This window comes from Petaurus breviceps, unplaced genomic scaffold (genome assembly GCF_028583685.1).
Source record: "Petaurus breviceps papuanus isolate PSGF00001 unplaced genomic scaffold, PetGlider_PUasm1.0 90760, whole genome shotgun sequence".
NCBI lineage: Eukaryota > Metazoa > Chordata > Mammalia > Diprotodontia > Petauridae > Petaurus > Petaurus breviceps.
The window spans coordinates 10,105,780-10,125,142 of NW_027187338.1; the positions used below are offsets into that span (position 1 = coordinate 10,105,780).

General features: G+C 51.1%; 2 protein-coding genes across 4 annotated transcripts; one reads left to right on the forward strand and one right to left on the reverse strand.

The window, feature by feature from the left end:
- Positions 1-2,978: 2,978 nt before the first annotated feature.
- On the forward strand, positions 2,979-9,659 carry HPCA (hippocalcin). 2 transcript variants are annotated; one of them, XM_069068132.1, is made up of 5 exons: positions 2,979-3,031; positions 3,401-3,507; positions 6,273-6,677; positions 9,267-9,372; positions 9,547-9,659. In XM_069068132.1, exons 3-5 carry the CDS (start codon positions 6,300-6,302, stop codon positions 9,642-9,644), a joined length of 582 nt encoding a protein of 193 aa, XP_068924233.1. In that variant the 5' UTR covers positions 2,979-3,031; positions 3,401-3,507; positions 6,273-6,299; the 3' UTR covers positions 9,645-9,659. The 2 variants fall into 2 exon arrangements, with proteins under 2 accessions (XP_068924233.1, XP_068924234.1); XM_069068133.1 differs by lacking the exon at positions 2,979-3,031 and having other exon boundaries at positions 3,389-3,507.
- Positions 9,660-10,666: 1,007 nt separating this feature from the next.
- Positions 10,667-18,460, reverse strand: TMEM54 (transmembrane protein 54). 2 transcript variants are annotated; one of them, XR_011164454.1, is made up of 7 exons: positions 18,203-18,460; positions 16,733-16,926; positions 13,779-13,838; positions 13,076-13,264; positions 12,454-12,588; positions 12,243-12,368; positions 10,667-11,000 (listed from the first exon to the last, which is right to left on the reverse strand). XR_011164454.1 is itself a non-coding variant. In XM_069068130.1 (6 exons), exons 1-6 carry the CDS (start codon positions 18,216-18,218, stop codon positions 10,926-10,928), a joined length of 669 nt encoding a protein of 222 aa, XP_068924231.1. In that variant the 5' UTR covers positions 18,219-18,457; the 3' UTR covers positions 10,667-10,925. The 2 variants fall into 2 exon arrangements, 1 of the variants encoding a protein (XP_068924231.1); XM_069068130.1 differs by lacking the exon at positions 12,243-12,368 and having other exon boundaries at positions 18,203-18,457.
- Between the last annotated feature and the right edge of the window lie 903 nt (positions 18,461-19,363).

The following is a 19,363-nucleotide window of genomic DNA, read 5'->3' on the forward strand; positions in this document are numbered from 1 at the left end:
ACTTCCCAAGGCCTTGATCTGGAGCCGAGAAGCTGCAGGGATTGTGTGTGTGCGTGGTGGGGGGTGGGGGGGGCAGAAGAATGAGATGACAGAGGGGAAAGGGGGCCTCCCCTCCCTCCCTATGCCTCTGCCAGGACGCTGTGTGCGGGAGGCTGCTTTGGAACACGCCCCCACACGGATGGCGTCTCTCACGCCTCCACCAGGGGGTTCCACGTGCCGTGGCACAGGGCTGGCACAGAAGCTGCTCAGATTCCTCCCAGAGGTGCCGATTCTCTCCCCCAGTCATTCCCTCAGGGGACCCCTCCACAGCCCTGCCCCCAGCCCATGGTACTCGATGCCTGATCTCTGAGAGTCGCTGAGGTCCCAACCAGGAGAAATCATGGTTGAATTAGGGGACCGGCCAGAGATCAGACCATGGGAGATGCTTTTCTAATTAGAGGGAGGAGTGAGAGACACACTGGAACCCATGAAGTCATTGACTAAGTCAGGAGTGTAGCTCTAGAGTGGGAAAGGACCTCAGAAGTTCCCTTCCCTTCCTCTCATTTTACAGATAAGGAAACTGAGACACACAGTGGCAGAGCCTAGATTTGAATCCAGTTCCTCTGACTTCTGATCCAGTGTGGAATCCTATGCTTTTGGGGAATAGGGAGCTTTTCCAGAGCAAGGTAGGGGTGGGACTCTTGGGAGGGGGAAAATGTTTCCCTCTCTGGACTCCCTCACACTTACCAGCTGGGTGACATTGGACAAGTCACTTAACTTCTGTCTGCCTCAGTTTCCCCAACTGTCTAATGGGGATAATAACTGTCTATACTTCCCAGGGTTGTTATGAGGATCAAATGAGACAGTATTTGTAAAGCACTTCAGGGCCCCTATGTGGCACAGTGGGCAGAGCCCCAAGCCTCGAGTTCAAATCTGGCCTCATAGACTTACTGGTTGTGTGACCCTGAGTAAGTCACTTCACCCTGTCTGCCTCAGTTTCCTCATCTGTAAAATGAATCGGAGAAGGAAATGGCAAACCAAGAAAACCCCAAAGGGGGTCAGGGAGAGTTAGACACAACTGAAAAGACTGAACAACAACAAACATGGAAAGAAATCAGATGCGTGCAGTTTGACCCCAAAATGGTAGAACTAGGAACAACTGCTAGAAATTGAAGAAGCCCGGGGTGGCTAGGAGGCGCAGTGAACAGAGCACCAGCCCTGGAGTCAGGAGGACCTGAGTTCAAATCCAGCCTCAGACACTTAACACTTACTAGTTGTGGGACCTTGGGCAAGTCACTTAACCCCAATTGCTCTGCCTTCCCCCCTCCAAAAAAGCAAAAAAAAAAAAAAGAAGAAGAAATTAAAAGGGCAAATTTAGATATGGTTTTAGGGAAAACTTCCTGACAGTCAGTCTTATTTCCAAGTGGAACAGGCAGTCTCAAAAAGTAAGGTTCCCCCTCTTTGGAAGTCTTGCCAGAAGAGGCTAGGTGACCATCTGTCAGGTACATTATGATGGGGGTCTCCTTTCAGATTTGGGTTGGATTAGATGGCTGCTAAGATCCCCTCCATCTCTCAAGTTCTATGAGAGGAAGTCTGGTACAGTGGAATGGGATTTAGCCTGAGAATCAGGGGGGAAAAGCTTGGAGGTATCCTAGCTGTATGACCCTGGGCAAATCAACTAACCTCACAGCTTCTCAGACAACTTGAGAACCAATTTGAATAGGACTGAACAACAAAAAACACACTGTGCCAGGCACATAGTAGGTGCCTGAGAAATCCGAACTCCTTTTCCTTTCCCCAGAGGAGGAGGCTATTAGAGGACCTTTAATCAGATCACAACAGTGATAGTTTATATTTCTATAGTGACTTGGGATTTTAAAATAATTTTATATCAATTCACGAGAGCTCTCATGTACTCTGGGACCTTGGCTAAGTCACTCCCCTTCTCTAAACCTCAGTTTTCTCTTCTGTGGAGTGGTGATATTATTATTCACATTACTAATATCAGAGAGTTGTTGCTGAACTTTGAAAATTTTGAATCATCTTCACCACAAATCCCGGAAGCAGATAGGACTCAGGAGGCCCAGAGAAGGACGTTGACTTCCCAGAGGTCAAACAGGTCAAAACCAACATTTGAAACCCGGTGTCCCAATTCCACAACCTAAACTCCAATGTCCCGTATTGCCGACTATTATATACATTTTACAGATGAGGAAATTGAAGCCAAAAGAAGGAAAGGCAGTGGCCCAAGGTGACTCTGGAAATAAGTATCAGAGACTAGATTTGAACCTAAGCCTTCTAGTTTAGTCCCAGAACTTGTTCTACCACGTTCTGGTTCTGTGGCCTCTACCTGAGAACCAGGTAGATGTTGTCCTTCCTGGAGACAGGCGAGTGGAAGGGAAGTCTTCTCCCTTGCCATTGCCTGGGTCCGTCGCTTCTACAACCCGGAGGCAGAGGGGGGTACAGGTTGGGGGCCAAGATCATGGAGTTCCTTCCCTCCCTTTCAGTGCGGCCCAGAGACCCTCGGGTCTCTGCTGAGCCGCTACACAATCCACGTGTCTTCCCCGCCCCTCCACCCCGCAAGCCTCCCGCAGCAGCTCCCGCTTTGCGCCGGCGCGTGGGTGTGTGGGGAGGGGGCGGTTCCTGTCCTCACTTGCCCTAGTAACCCCCCTCCCCCCGGGCGCCCCTCTCCCTGCCCTGAAGTCTCTTGAGTGGTGCGCTTTTGGGGGCGCTCCGGCCAGGGCTTCCAGGAGGGGTTCCTGGGGGCGGGGCAGGGGAGGGGGCGTGGCTGCGGGCCAAGTCGACCCACGAGGCGGCAGTGTGAGTGGGGAGGGGGTTCCCTCGGATCCCCTAGCTGCGCCTACCTCACCAGGTACCAAGCCTCCCAGCAGCGGGCCCCCAGCCTCTCTGCCTGGCTCCATTCCTCTCAGGGGGGATCCAGGACTAGGGAGGGGTATCTGGGGGCGGGGGGGGGGCGGTGCACGGGGAGGCGCCTCCAGCCTCCTCGGAATGTGAGGTGCCTCGTGGGGCAGAGACCTGGGCTCCGGAGCAGGTGGGGAGGAGGGGAGAAGCACTGGGACCCTTCCCCCAGCTTTAGGGAGGGCGCCCCCTCTCTGGGAGCTTGGGGTCTGAGGACTGGAGGGGAGGGGTGTGAGAAAGGAGCAGGGGAACTGATACTGCTTTGGGGAAGGAGGTCGGGGTCTATCTTGGTACTGAATGCCACCCCTTCCCAAATTGGGGGGGGGCGTGAGTGAGGCGAGGCCCACACCCCCGCAGTCAGCCTCCCTCCGGGCAGGGGGCGTTGGGGAGTCCCTGAGGAGAGGGAGGGGCTCCACGGCTGGGCCTGGGGAGGAGGGAGGTGGTAGGACTGCCTGCGGGGCGTCTCCCTCCCGCCTTCCAGCACCCCCCATCTGCTTTCCAGCATCCCCCTCCTCCCGGGCCTCCCCCCGCCCCTCCGGCCGCCCTCAGCCGCCTCCCCCGTTGCAGCGCCTCGGCTTCCCTGCGTAGTCAGTGTCTTCTTGCAGAGGGGTGAGTGGGGGCTGCGCTCCGGGGAGGGGCTGGGGGCTCCAGAGGGTGGGGGAGAATGCCCAGGGGATCGGAATGGGGGAGCTGCTCCTGGGACCCCCGCCCCCTCTTTAGAAGCGGCATTTGCTGCTCGGCTCGGGGATCCCCATTTCTCCCCTGCCTCTTCTGCCTGGGGAACCGGAGCAGGAGCCCCACTGCAAATGGTGATGGTGGGGTGTCCAGCGGGAACGGCGAAACATGGGTAGGAGTATCCCAGAGCAAGGACAAGAATCCTGGGGCTGGGGAGGGTGTCCTGGAACCGGGGTGGGACAATGTGGGTATTATCGGCTATTGGGGTGGGAGATGCAGAATCAGAGGGTTTTGGGATTTTGACAGGAGACTGGAGAGATAGGAATGTGGGACAATGGAATGGGGCCAGGGAAGGGAGAAGAACGCATGGACCAGGAGCCCCTGGCAGACCCAGGAGAACTTGGGTTTAGGGTTTGGAGTCCCGGAATGGTCTATGGCAGCTCTTTCAGGCCAGATTGGGAGTTCTGGAGATGGGTTTCCAGTTGTGTGGGTACTGGGTGTGGGCAGAGGAGGGGGGCTCTGGCATTTCTCTGGAGAGGGGAAACCAGTATATTTATCTCCTTGAGGGGTGGGGGAAGGATCTTTGGGACTGCTAGTTCTAGCCCCTTCTTTTTGGTCCCCTTCGCCCTTTGTGGAGGGGAGTGGGGTTGAAGTCACTTTGGAAGGCTGCAGAAAGGAGAAGGTCCTGTGCTGGTGTGCCACCCTCCCTCTTCCCAGTGATCTAAGGCCTGGGAAGACAGACCTTGCCCTATTCTTGCTGCTTCCCGGAACCCCTTTATGCAGGAGTCAAGTACTCTCCATACTGCAGGCCTGGCTTTTTGGGTGGCAGAAGAGCCAATGATTGGGTTTTTTTCCCCTGTCTCCCCACCACCACAGATAGAGAGTATGTCACTGGTCTGGGCCCCCAGCCCAAAGCCTCAAGACTTGGGAGGGTGGGTGGCATATCAGGGTCCTTAGGATAGGGAGGACTGGTCTAAGAGAGACAGGAACACATACATATACATCTATGCAGGCATATGGATATCTGCATATATATGTATACACACATGCACGAACATGGATGCAGGTGCATGCACACATAAATAAAATGCAGTCACATGTTTATGCACACACATGCACTCTATTTGCATACCTACAGACATTTATATACAAGAACATAAAACCATGCATTTTGCAGGCATATATCATTCCACGTGTATGCACAAATACAATTACATGCACACACAGATCTGTACATGAACACATGCAATTTAGTGGACTCCCAGAGACTGCTGCCCATTCTTTCTTCATCTCAAAAACACATGCTCACATACCCAAATTGGTCAGCCATTTCCAGGATGCTCTTTACCCTCTCTGTTCCCTCTCTTCTTTTTTTTTCCTGTGAAGGGGGGCTCTTCCAGATTTTATGAAAGGTAAAGAAAGGGGGGCAGGTAGTCAGGGGGCACAGGATTTTCCTCACCATGGGGCAAAAGGAGGGGAATGACAAAGGGCTGCTGCCCTATGATCCACAATGTTCCTAATGTATGAAGGGGACCTGAGGGGTGTAAAGGCCAGTGTCTAGGCGTATGATCATGCATACACAAGTGTGTCAACTGTCTGAAGAGTGGTAGAGGGAGCAGGAGAGATAGTCCTGACCTGGGAATCAGGAGGCCTGTTTATGGGCCCCAGCCCACTGATTTGCTGTGTGACCTTGGACAAGTCACTTCCTCTCCAGTTTCTTCATCTGTGGAATAACAAGGTGGAGCTACATGGTTGGTGCTGTCCAGTACGCTCATCGGAGAATTTTGCAATATCATGTGCATGAGTTATATGATAGTGGTCTTAAGTGTGCTTGAGTACAAGTGAGGTCATGCAAACAGCAGAGGGAAACAGCAGGATGGGGTAGGGTGAGCAAGATTAGCTGGGAGGCTGAAATGTCTAGATCCGTCCTGTTCTCACTGAAGAATTTCTCTTCTGAACTTGTTCTTGGGGCAAGCTTAAGGATCTAAGGTCAAGAGGTTATAGAGTTTGAAAGAAAGCAGGCTCTCAATCCTCTCCAACCTTCCTTCTGGCTGTCTTTCCTTTCCTTGCCCCCTCCTTCCATCCCTTTCTGTCCTTCCCTTCATACTTGTAACTGTTCATCTGTTTTCTCTCTGCCTCATCCCTGTATTGCACCTCTTGTCTCCATCCCTTTCTCCATTCCTGTCCCTATCCATCTTTATATTTTTGCCCATCCCTCTGACTCCTTATCACTATTTTTCTGTGCTTCCCTCCATCCTCTGTCTATCATTGTCTCTCCATCCTTCTCTCCTTATCTCTCCCTGTTTCTGTCTCTCTGGTTCATTACAACTTCTTTGAGCTTTTCCCCATCCTCCTATCATGATCTGCCTCTCTATTTCTGTCTTCTCTTTGGCCCCCTTTTCTCTGTACTTTACTCAATTCTCTTGTCTCTGTTGCTCTCTGTCTCTATGTCTCTGTTTCTGTCTGTCTCTCGGATTCCCTGTCATTTTTTTCTCTGTACCTCCCTACATCCCTCTATCCCTATCCACTCGTTTGTCCCTGGCCACCTCATTGGCTCCCTGTTGATGTGACTGCTACTGTCTGCATCTCTCTGCCTTCAACATTGCCTCTGGGACTGCCTCTGTTGCTTTCCCCCCATCATTGTGTCTCTGCCCTTCCATGTCTCTCTCTTTCCTTCTCTTCCTGTGGAATGCAAGCAGGGGTTCTGGAGTCCCACCACCGCTGTCATGGGAAAGCAGAACAGCAAGCTTCGCCCAGAGATGCTACAGGACCTAAGAGAAAACACGGAGTTCTCTGACTTGGAGCTGCAGGAGTGGTACAAAGGTTTCCTGAAAGACTGCCCCACAGGTATCCTCAATGTGGAGGAGTTCAAGAAGATCTACGCCAATTTCTTCCCCTACGGAGATGCCTCCAAGTTTGCTGAGCATGTCTTCCGCACCTTTGATACCAATGGGGACGGCACCATCGATTTTCGGGAGTTCATCATCGCTCTCAGTGTTACCTCTCGAGGGAAACTGGAGCAGAAGCTCATGTGGGCTTTCAGCATGTATGACCTGGATGGCAATGGCTACATCAGCCGGGAGGAGATGCTGGAGATTGTCCAGGTATGGTGCAGCCACCCGCCTCATCCCACTTGGCCTCCCACCAGCCCTGGCAGGGTAGAATTGATCCATTCATTCATTCCCTCAGTCAGCATTTAATAACCATCTTCTATATTCAGGGCATCCCTGGGACCCAGGGGAGATACAAAATGTAGAGAAAAATGTAAAATGTCTCTAGTAGGGGTACATGACACAAATAGATCACTCTAATATACAATATGATGCAAGTGCCCTAGAGAAATACAAAGTGCTATGTGAGGGTTTGGAGGCAAGGTTATTACCAACAGGGGCTTCAGACAAGGCTTCTTGGAGGAGGTGGTATTTGAGATGGGATTTCAAAGATGGTGAAGAGGATGGGAAGATTACAGGCTTAGAGAACTGGGTAGGTGAGACACTAAGGTGGAAAAGTGCAGAAAGAGAGTCAATCCAGTTTTTTTGGAACATAGTTTTGTGTACGGAATAATAGTTGATAAGATTGGAAAGGCAGGGTGATATCAAATTGGAAGGGCCTTGAATGCCAGGCAAAGAGTCTGAACTTTTTAAAGCAATTTAACATTTAAGTACCTAATATGTATAAGGCCCTGTGGATATAAAAACAAAAATGAAAATTGCCTTCAAGTAGCTTACATTTTATAGGGAGATATAACGTGGTGTAGTGGAGAGAGCACTGGGCTTGGGATCAGGAAGACTCATCTTCACAAGTTCAAATCTGGCCTTGGATGCTAGCTGAGTGACCCTGGGCAAGTCACTTAACCCTATTTGCCTCGGTTTCCTCATTTGTAAAATGAGCTGGAGAAGGAAATGGCAAACCATTCCAGAAGCTTTGTCAAGAAAACCCTAAATGGGGTCATGAAGAGCTGAACGTGACTGTGAAAGGCTAAACAAGATAAATATAAGATCAGTTGAGGAGGGGGAAATCACTAGCAACAGTGGGTGGGGGTAAGGAGTCATGAAAGACTTCCCCCAGGAGGGGACACCTGACCTGAACCCTAAGGAATCAGGAGCTAAGGATCCTAAGAGGTAGAGGTAAGAAGGGAGCACATTACAGGCATGGGAGACAAGCTATATGGAAGCAGTGGAGAGCTCTTGAAGATAACTGGGCAGGAGAATAGCACTAGCATGTCCGTGCAAGGAAGACTGGTCTGGCAGTATTCTGTGGTAGCATGTAAATATGGGACTGGCGGGGTGAGAGACTGGAGCTGGGACGGCGATCGCCATGATCCAGGAAGGTCATAAAGAATCAGGCTAGAGAGGGGGAGCCGGTGGGCATAGAGCGGAGGGGACTGTCTGCTTTGGGGTGCTCATCCTGGTGCCAAGTGCCGAGACACTGAAGAGAGGATACAGTTCCTGTCTTCTATCACTTCACTGCCCTCTTATGAGCAAAGCCACAATTCCTGATCCTGGCATTCAAGGCTCTTCACCTATTGGTCCCCACCTTCCTTTCCAGGTTCTTCTCATGAGATGTTCTCCTCTAAGGTTCTCTTTTTTTCAGTCAGATTTTTATCCTTTCTGTCCCTCGAATAAGTAGTGTGTTGTTGGAGAAAAAAATTACAAAGATTAGGAGGAAGGAGACCTGGATTCTAGTTTGGCCTCTGCTGTTAATTCATGGTGCCTCAGTTTCCCGCTCTGTAAATGAGGAGATTGGACCATAAGATCCAAAGAGATAAATAATTGTAAAGAGCTTTGCACAGTGCCTGGCATGGAGTGAGTGCTATCTAAATGTTAGTTATTAATAATTAATATCTAAGATCGACCCGAAGCTTCTCTCCATGAGTCTAAGCTCTGTACTCTTGAACATGATGCTCCTAGGATGATTATTTCACTTTTCACTGGAAGGAGAAGCTGTTTCCCTACAGTGCGTGCTCACACGTGTGCACATGTGTGTGCGTGTATGCACGTGTGCATACATGTGCGCACTCATGTGCGTGCATGTGTGAACTGTCCCCCTCCGATGGCAGCCAGTGACTCCTCCCAGCATGGCTCAGTGCAGACCTCCAAGCCCTGCCCTTGGTGCTCATCTGCATAATTTCACATAAATTAGTATAAATATCTCCTTGATCTTCTGGTTGCTGAACCCTCTTTACCAGCCTTGCCTATGCTCCTGACTCTCCAACCTGACACCTGACACCTGACATGTGTATTTGCATACATTTGCATAATATCTACTTGCTGGGTCCTATCTTCCCCATTTTCCTCTCCCCAGGCTGTCCAAGCTGAGGACTCCCAAAGCAGATGCTCATTTACATCTATTTAGCATAAATCGGGGAGGGGGGATTTGCTCCGGAGTGCACTAATGTCATAGTTGCCTTCTACTTTGATGGTCCAAGTAAAGAGAAATTCCAGGCCTTGCCCTTGGCCTCAATCTTGTAGGGAGATGGTGGAGAGAAGGGATCCTGGCCCAGAGCACCCCCTGCTGGTCACATAGGTCACTAGCCTGGGTCAATTCAACTCCCATATTTAGAAAGCACTTGGGATATCTGTGCTAGGCTGTGCTAAGGCGGAGGAAGGAATTGGGGGAGAGCAGGCCTGCCCATCCTGATCAGTCAGTCCTCCTCCTTTCTCCTGACCCTTGGCTCGCCCTCTCCCCTCTAGGCCATTTATAAGATGGTGTCTTCTGTGATGAAGATGCCAGAGGATGAATCTACCCCTGAGAAGCGGACTGAGAAAATCTTCCGTCAGATGGATACAAACAATGATGGTGAGGGGAGTGGGAGGGGGGCTCCCTGCCCCAAATCTGCCCCCTACCAAGCCCCCTTCCTGCCCTGGAAGACTCCCCCTACTCCCTGCCCCGCTTCCCATCCCTCACCAACAAATCAACTTCCCCCCAAATGACTGATATCCTCTTTAAACTGACCACTGTCTCCCCCACCAGGGAAGCTGTCCCTGGAGGAGTTCATCAGAGGAGCCAAGAGCGACCCATCCATCGTCCGGCTGCTTCAGTGTGACCCCAGCAGCACCTCCCAGTTTTGAGTCTGGGGCCTCCTGGGAGATGGGGAGAAGGAAGGGTAGAGGGCCAGGCTGGGACCCTGCCTTACCCTGTCTTCAGCTCCTATCTCCCGCAGCTTCCCCTTCCCATGTCTTTGTGTCCAGACTGGATTTTGGGAAAGCCCAGGTTAGGGTGGGGCCTAAGCTGTCCCCTGCTCCTATCCCAGACTCCTGGGTCCCCTTCTCCATATAGCAGGAGTAGAGTCTGCCTCCTTCCCTGGTCTCTGACCAGGGCTCAGCCCAAGTACCCTGGGGTGGTTGGACATATGAAGGGCAGGAGCTGGGCATGTGGACATACTTGCAATGGGGAAGATAGTATGTCCCTATGCATCCAGGAGCTGCCCCCCTCCCCCCACCTGGGTCCTCCCCTCAAAGTCCAAGGACAGCTAGAGAGGCCTGATAGCCAAGGGATCTTCCCTGCCCTTGAGGTTACTCAGCCAAGAGGACAGAGGACTCCATCCAAGGGAACTCCACGGCCCCCATCCGTGGCCAAGAGCAGGACACCTCCCACTCTGTTTAGGCCTAGCTAGCCGTATAGCTCAAGAGAAGTGGGGGTGGTAGTGAGGAGGGAGGCTGGGGCAGCTGCCTGTGGAGGGGGCTGGAGATGATGGAGGAGCTCTGGAGGTGGCATATGGCACTGGCATCTTATTCTGTTCCCTCCTCCCCCAAGCCCCTGGATTCCTATCCAGGCCTGGGTCTCTCCTGCTTTGGCTTGGTGGTCTGGTGGGGGTAGAAGGGGACTGTGGGAAGGAGCTAATCACGAGCCCCCTCCTCCCAGGGGCAGCCCTGCCCTGAGCACTTTTCCATGTGTACACGCACAGATGTGGGTCTGGGTCTATCCACCTCCAGCCCTCCCCTATCACTCCCAGACACCCAGACCTGTTCACTCCCTTCCCCAACCCACCCATAAAACTGGGTGTCTCAGAACATTCTCTTCACCTCCCCCCAGACCCAGGGGCAGCGTCAGCAGTCCCTGCCCCCTCCTCTGAGCATGCATCCACTTGGAATTACTTTGTTCTTTTTAATAACTTCAGAATAAAGTCTTGTCTCAGTGCCGTGCCCTGGGCCAGAGTGGCCAGGGGCTGGGAGTGGTGGCCTTGGGGAGCAGGCAGGCTTCAGGCACAGGGTGGGCTGGGGAGGCTCTCAGGTGCCTGCTTGGTTTCTTCAAAGAGAGAGGATCACAGGTCTGCCCAGGGCGAGTGGGACCCTTTCCAGGTCAACAAGGGGCTGGAGTTCCAGGGCCCCAGGAGCTGAGAAGTCCATCTCTCAGGGGGGTGCTGCCTCTGAGCTGGAGCAGCTGAGGAGATCTCCAGCCTCATTAAGGCTTGAGCTTTCTGTGACCTGTGAAGGAGGTCATGAGGAAGTTCCCATTGCTGGTCACTGCATATCCCCAGTCCGCTCCAACCAGCACACTCATGAGTGAGTGCACACAGACACATGTCTGGAAATGGGTTGGAAGGGCATCTACTCCAAATTCCCAACCAATGCAGAAATACCCTCTATGAGATTCCCAACAAGGAGTTATCTACATTCTGACTGAGGTCAGAGGTCCTCCTATAATGGAGAACCCACTGCCTCCCAAGACAACTCATTTCACTTTAGACAGCCTCTAATTGTTACAAAGCTTTCCCTCATGCCTCTGCCCACACATCTGTGCTCCTAGTCCTGTTCTCTGGGGCCATGCAGAGCCAAACTTAACCCCTTCCCCCATCACAGTCCTTCAGCTTGGAGAGAGCTACCATGCCTTCCTCAAGTATACACACCTCCATTGCATAGCTCTGGAGGAAACCTGAGAGGTCATGTCATCATGTCTCATTTGGGCTATTTCTAGTGTACATTCCCCTCCTGGTCAGCCTTCTCTGGACACGTGCCAGTCTTGTCAATTAGATTTCAGGGGCCAAAGGGAAAGTCAGGAAATGATGCTTTCTAGTGGGTGAGCACAATTAAATGGTACCTTGAGAAGAACACAGTCTCCCAGGGTCAGAGGACCTATATTCATGACCCCCTTCTGATGCTTCCTCCCTACCTGAGCTTGGACAAGTCATAATCCAGCTGGGCCTCAGTTTCCTCATCTGTAAAATGGGAGGCTAGACTAGGTAACTACCAAAATCCTCATCTTGAGGCCTGGGAACTGAATGGCCCCTTCTAGGCTCTGGGGAGCCCAAGGCACTGAACACACCCTCTCTTTTCTCATCTTCTCTCTTTCACACCCCAATCTTTAACTTACAGGGGGACCCTGGCAAGTCTCCCCCATGTCTGGAGTTTATTTTCTTATCTGAAGAGAAGAGGCTTGAACTCAATGGTTTCTGAGGTTTCTTCCAGCATTGAGACATTGTAGGAACACTCCTCTGCTGATCTCTCTCCTCTCAGGCCCAAGAGAGCTGGCAAAGTCCCATGGGAAAGTGCTGGTTCCCTTTATTAACTAACAGGGGATGGAGCTCTTGCCTGAGGAAAGCCTGCTTCCCTCTTTTGGGTAACAGGGGAGAGCATTCTTGGCCTAGGGACTCCGGGGATCTGAATTCTAAGGATTAGTGGAGTGACTTAACCAAATGCTATACCTAGTTAAGCCTCGGGTTTTCTCACCTTTGTTCACTGGGGACAATGACACCTGCCCCCTGCCGGATAAGGAAATAAACAGGAAGAAATCTGCTGTCAAGCAGGAGGAGTGACCACAACTGGACAGCCTGGGGTCACACACTTGGGCAGCTCCTGGAGAGAAGCCAAGGGATCCTGACTCCCAGTTCCAGCACAGGGGTGGGCATGGGAGTGCAGGGAGGGGTGAGAGAGTCCTTACCAATTGATGACTCCTCTTCCCCCACCAGGGCCTCAGTTCCAGCAGCTGGTGAGTGAGCTGGGCTGCCCGGACAGCAAATGTACTTTCAGCTACACAGAGGACCAAGGAGATGGCCCAGAGACATAGGGTAGAGCTCTGTGGGAGGAGAGGAAGAAGGGAGTGAGACAGTGACCCTGAGGGACCCAGGCCAAGAGCTGGAGAGCCCTAATGGACCTCAGAGGCCATCTGGTCCAACTCCCCCATTTTATAGAGAGCCAAAGAAGGCATGGGACATCCTCAAGGTCACACAGAGTGAACTTAGAGCCAGAGAGGCTTGAGGCTGAACCAGCTGGGAGGCTGCCCCGCCCCAGTCACCTCCATAAGTGCATGTGGTGAGTTGAGACTCAAGGGGTCACTTACAAGTCTAAGAAGGCAGTAAGGGCTCTAGGGAGACCTGCCATCAGGGAACATTTACATAGATAGGGACCTCAGGAAGGACCCTATGGCGGGGGTCACAAGGCAGACATAGGACCTGGGAGAAAATCGAGGGAGTTCTAAACTAAACAGTCATTTACACAGATAGGCGGAGGGTCCTCAGGGTCGTCATGTGTCCTAAGGAGGCCCATCACTGGGAGTCACTTACATAGATTCGGGTAGGGTCAAAGGGGCAGTCCGGCGTCAGGGAGAGGAGCTCTGAGTTCCTGAAGGAACAGGTGGCAAGCAGTGACCTGCCCTGGTTGGCGAAGGTGATGGCAATAGATGCCAGGAGGCCAAGGGAGCAGACCAGGGAGAAGAGGGCGCTGGTTACACTAGCAGCAAACACCGTCCATCGCTGGAGGAAAAGGTCCATTTGAGGGGAGGGGGCACTGGCCAGGGAAGAGCCCCTTCCCCAATACACGCAGCCCACAGGCTGAGACATCTTTCCTTCCACTGGCTGTGGAGCTCAGAGCATGAGATAATCGGGATGGGGCAATGCGTGTATGTGTATATATATAATGTCCACATGCGTGTATGTGTATGACATACTAGAACTGTGAGCCAAGGGGAGTGGGAGAGAAATCATCAAATCCAACCTCCTCATTTCATGTAGGAGAAAACAGGTACACATGGGGAGGGGGATCGCTCAAGGTCACACAGTGACTCAGTGGCAGAAGGCAGCTGCTTCAAACACCCTGATGTTCTCTGGGGGAGCCCAACTCTTCTCGGGGACACGGTCCCCAAATCGCCTGCCCTACCCCACAAGGGTGGCTTGACCCCAGCCCTTGCCCATGCTGTCCTAGCCTGGTCCCACGTTTCCCTCTTGCCCCCCCCCCCATCTCAGCCTGGGTTTCTAGGTGCTACTATACCAGGGAGGTAATGGAGAGGTATCTGGACAGCACAATGACTGTGATCCCACAGGCGATGATCTACAGACAGAAAAGACATGAAGTGAGGGGAGGGCCTGTGTCTCTGTCTCCCCACAACCACTGATGGATGGAGAGCCAACAGGAGGCTGTAGGCCACTCCTTCTGCACCCACCACTTTCCTAGGACCACCCTTGAGGCACCCACTCAAGGAGCCTCCTGTCTTGCCCACCGGGGTCCAAAGCAACATAAACCCTTTAAAAATAATAATTAACAATAATAATAACTAGCATTTTTATAATGCTTTTGCATATGTTAACTCACTGGCCTTCTCAACAACCTTGGGATGTAGATGCTATCATATTCCCATTTCACAGATGAGGAAACAAGCTGAGAGAGTTAAAGTAATTTGCCCAGGGTTACACAGTTAAGTAAGTAAGTGAGTATCTGAGGCCAGATTTGAACTCAAGGGTTCCTAACTCCAGTCTAGGCCTGTGCCATCTTGGTGCCATATTTTGCCCATGAGAAGACAATCTCTTTGGAACCTCAGGCCAGACCAAGGGCTCAGTCCGTGTAGGCACATGTGTTACTGCCAGTTTAAGGGGGCCAGGGGAAGGGAGTAGGGCCTGGCTATAAAGACAAACTTTCCTCAAATCCCACACTCTTCCAGGGGCAATGGATTCTATGGTAAGTCTATTCCAAGTTCTGCGAGTTTTACTTTTAAGAACTTATACAATAATTTCTATTTATTTGGCTTTTTAAGATTTACAATTTTTTTTTTTAAGATGAAGAAATGGAGGCCCCGGTAGGCTGAATTATGTGATCAAGGTCACACTGCTGATAAACGGCAGAGTCTAGACTTGAACCCAGACTTCCGACCCCAGATCTAGGGTCCACAAAGCACAGCCGCTTGGCTTATTTCTTAATGTTTTTACATTTGACCCTTTCTCTTCATTCCCACTGCTGTCACCCTCATCCAGACCCTCCTTGCATCTCACCTTGACTATCTGTACCAGTCCTAGATTGGTCTCCCGACCTTGGGGCTCTTCCCTTCAATCCAAATGCCCCTACTCAATCTGGCTTTAGTCTTTACATCCTTCTCTGCTGACAGGGACCCTCCAGCTCCACTTAGGCCTTCTCCCTCAACCAACCAATCAATCAACATTTATTAAGTGCCTCGTTAGGTACCATGCTAAGGGCTGAGGATACACAAGAAGCAAAAGACAATCCCTGTCCTCAAGGAGGAAGGAGCCCCTTCCGTCCAAGGCCCATTGCAGCCTATAATGCCATTCAAAAACTCAAAAGCCATCTTCTCAAGGAAGTCTTCTGCCCCCACTTCTCCAATCCCCATCATTTTATAGTGGATGAAATCAATGTCCAGAGAGGAAAGTGACTTGTCCAAAGCCATACAGCCTTAAGGAGCAGAGCGTCAGTAAATGACGGAGCCAGCACTTGAAGCCCAGCTGTCATTGGTTCTTGCCTCCAGCCTCCTCTGGATTTACTTGCCTACCACTCCAGCCCCTCCCCCCTCCCCTCTCCCCTTTATTTATAGAAGTTACTTGTCTGTATTGGAGGCATGTTTGATTTTGATTTTTTTTTTAATTTCATGAGCATAAAGATTAGGTGCTGCTTATTCATTTAAGAAATAAGATCAAGGGGGCGGCTAGGTGGCGCAGTGAATAGAGCACCTGCCCTGGAGTTAGGAGGACCTGAGTTCAAATCTGGCCACAGACACTTAACACAAAACCTAGCTGTGTGACCTTGGGCAAGTCACTTAACCCCAAATGCCCTCCAAAAAGCAAAAAAAAAAAAAAAAGATCAAGAAATCATGGTATCATAGATTTGGAGATGGAGGGGACCTTAGAGATCACAGTCTTACCCACTTATTTTACGGAAAAGGAAACTGAGGCATAGAGAGGTTAAGTGATTTTCCTAGGGTCACACAGCTAGTTAAAGGTCTGAACAGGGATTCAAAGGTAGTTCTTTCTGGTCCTGTCTGTTAGATCATGTTGCCTCTCAAAAACAGGTGTGACCAAGAAGAGATGGAGTGGAGGGGGTAGGTTGGATATTTGGGAGTTTTTTTTCTATCTAAAAAATGTTTTAATGATCCTTTTAAAACATTTCAGTCATTCCTAGACATAGGTTCCCAGAAGTGAGCCCTCCCTTGTAACAAAGAAAAAGAGTTAAGCAAAAACAATGGGCAGAGTAAGTCTGTGTGACAATGTATGTGACATTCTGCCCCCAGAGTCCCCCACCTATCTGCTGGACAGGGTAAGTAGGGTTTGTATTCAGTTGTTCCCTAGGAACCAGACTAAAATGAAATGGTTTAAGGCGAAGGTTGTGTGTGTGTGTGTGTGTATCCTAGACTCTTCTGGCAGTCTGGTGAAGCATACAGACCCTTCTTAGAATAATGTATTAAAATACACAAAACAAAACAAATAGGATTACAAAGGAAGACAATTATACTAGCATACAGCTATCAAAAATAATTTTTAAAAAGTTCTGAGGGTGGCCAGGTAGCACAGCGAGTAAGAGCACCGGCTCCAGTGTTGGGATGACCTGGATCAAATCCAGGCTCAGATACTCAGCACCACACCCAGAAATAACTGGCTGTGTAACCTTGAGCAAGTTACTTAACCCTGATTGCTTAAAAAAAAAAAAGAAAAAATGAAAAAAAAAGTTCTGAGAGTCTAGGTTAAGAACTTGTGGTTCAAGGTATCTTCTATCAAGATATCTGCTAACACCAACATAGTGACTTAACCTAACCTTTTCCTTTTCTGTAAAATTATGGAGTTAGAGGAGATGCCCACCAGATTTAGCTCTAAGCTCCCCCTCCTAGATGCAGCTTGTCCTTAGTCCCATTCCAGCCTTTAACTTTTGCTCTCTGCGCATGTAGACAATGACCACCTCCCACCAAGCAGAGACATTCTCCTCTCCCTAGGAATGTGAGCAGGTACCATGATGGCTGAGGTGACAGCCAGGATGTTGGAGACCGCGTATTGCAGCGAGACGGCATCATGGGTGTCTGTGACATAACGCAGGGCTGTGCCATGCAGCAAGGCAGCTGTGATAAAGCCGATGTGTCCCAGAACCAGCAGCACCAGGCCTGTCTTCATCAGAATCTTCTTGTAATCGCTGCAACTCAGGCCACCTGGAGGAGGGAAGGGCAGTGGAGGCAGCCTCCTGAGCCCCTGCTTCTTGCTGCACTGCCCCCCTCCCTGCCCATGGGGCTCCCATCTTCCCCTCCCCCTTCTTCACCCCCCTCCCTGCCCGTGGGGCTTCCATCTTCCCCTCCCCCTTCTTTGCCATCTCCCCTAGGTTCTCAGGAAGAGCCTGGTTGGGTGATTAATTTGTTCCTTCACTGAGCCCTGGGGAGGAGGCCTAGGGGGCATCCTCTTGAGATTGTTGGTAGCCTGGCCTCGTTGTCATGTCCATGCCACCCTCCTCCAGTCCCACCTGAGTCCAGATACCAGTAGACAACAAGGATATGCCCCTTACAATGGCCCTTTCCAAGCTGGTGGCCACACATCCAGTCCCATGCCAACCCTTCCTACTTGATGGGACATCTCAGAGTCCCATTGTACAGATGAGGAAGCTGAGGCCTGAACCAGAAGAGAGTCTTGTTTGAAAAATTCAAATGAATATGTTGACCATCCTTCTAAGGGCTCCCTCTACCCCTCTCTGAGGGACTGTGATTCTTTACCTGCCTGACTGCCTCTCTTCCTCAGGGGCATCTCCAATATTCATCCTTTCCTTTCCCAGCCCACCAGGGGAGCCCTGCTCCTTATGTGAGCAGAAAAAGTCAGAATCCAAGCCCTTTATCCTGGAGGAGGAGGGAGAGGCTGGCCCTAGAAGGTGGTGGTGGTGGTAGAGGGCAGGCTGGGGAAGAGTCAGTGCTGATAGAAAGCTTGGAGATGACCTAGTTTTAAGGAGACCTAATGGGAAGAAGGGGCTTTCCCGAGGCCCACAGCCAGCTAATGGCAGAGCAGGGAGAGACTAGCAGTCACCTCTCCTAACTCCCAAGTCAGGGATCTTTCCACCACATCTGGTTACTGGGAGACACTAGGGGTGAGAAGAGGGGACCTGGGAATCCTACTTTAAAGGGCTCCCTTGGCGGGTGCTGTTGGAGAAAGAAAAACAAACAGCCCTGAGTGGGGAGGTTTGGGTTCTAATTCTTGGGCAAGCCTTTTATTCTCTTTGAGCCTCAGTTTCCCCATCTGTAAAATGGGGGGCTCAGACTGGATCATATGGTATATCAGGACTAGAAGGAGACTCAGAGACCACCTTTTTAGGGAGGACAACTTGTCCTGACTCTCTGAGGAACTCTCCAGCTTGGTAGTTGTATAGGACAGGATGACAATCTCTCCCTCCCTCCTTCTTTTCCTCCCTCCTCCCTCGGGGCTGGCGGGCCAGAAGAGCTAGCTTACCCAGTCGCAGACACATTGTGGTTCGTAAGGGCGGGGGTCCCAGGCTCCTTGTTGGGGTCTGGCTTACTGAGGCTCCTCTTCCCAGGGCCCTCCCAGAGGCCCCAGGTCCATCCTCCTTCCACTGTTCCCAAGCCCCAGCCTAACCCCCAGAGGCCTCAGGGGGTGGCCTGGCTGAACGTCCCCAGAGCTTGCACCCTCTTCCCGCCTCCGTAGGCTGAGGCTCTGGCCCGGCCTCCCTTCCTTCCCTTCCCATCAGCCCGCCCCTTGGCCTAGCCCAGCCCAGCCCAGCAGCTTGTCTGCTCCTCCAGTTCCTGTTTGACCAGCTCAGCTGGCACAAAGGGCAGGACCCCACCTCCCTCTGCCCCCAGGAACGGATGATTCATGACTCTGACCCCTCCCACCCACCCTCTCCTAGGCGCTGGTCTAGAGCAGCTTAGCCATCCAGCTATGCCTGAGTGTCTCCCTGAAAGTCAGAAGGCCACCTAGCCCCTCGGCTTTGTGTGTGGCTCCAGTGCAAAGGATTCCCTTGGTGGCCAATACAGTCTTGACTGCCCTTTTTTAGGGAGTGGCCAGAATGAATCATTCACTATAGTATTTATGGCTAGAGACCTAGGCTTGAATTTGGGTCTGGTTCAATAGATTGAGAAGAGAATTGGATTTGGAATCCAAAGACTCAGGGTTCAAATCCTGACTCTGTTTAGCACTGCTAGTGTTGGGCAAGTCACTTAATGTCTCTGGGACTCAGTTTCCTCCTTTGTAAAATGAAGGGGCTTGGTCTAAGTGACCTCTAAGACCTTCTGGCTCTAAGATCCTAAGACCATTGTGGCTTGAATTTTGAGTCCTGGCTCCCCTGCACATTGATGTGTAATTTAATTTTTCTGCTTTAGTTTCTTCCTTTGTAAAATGAGGATAATAAACCCTGTCATAAAAGAGTACCAACATCTGTCATTACAAAGCACAGTACACACTGGGTCATATAATCTTAACTATAGGAGGTAGGCAGGGCAGAGATTATTATCCCCATTTTATAGATGAGGAAACTGAGGTTCAGACATATTAAATGGCTTGTTTGGGGGTCAAAGAACTAATAGGGGTAAGTGTTAATTCAGATCTCCCATCTCCAAATCCAGTATTCTCCAAATTACATGATAATGCCTTCTC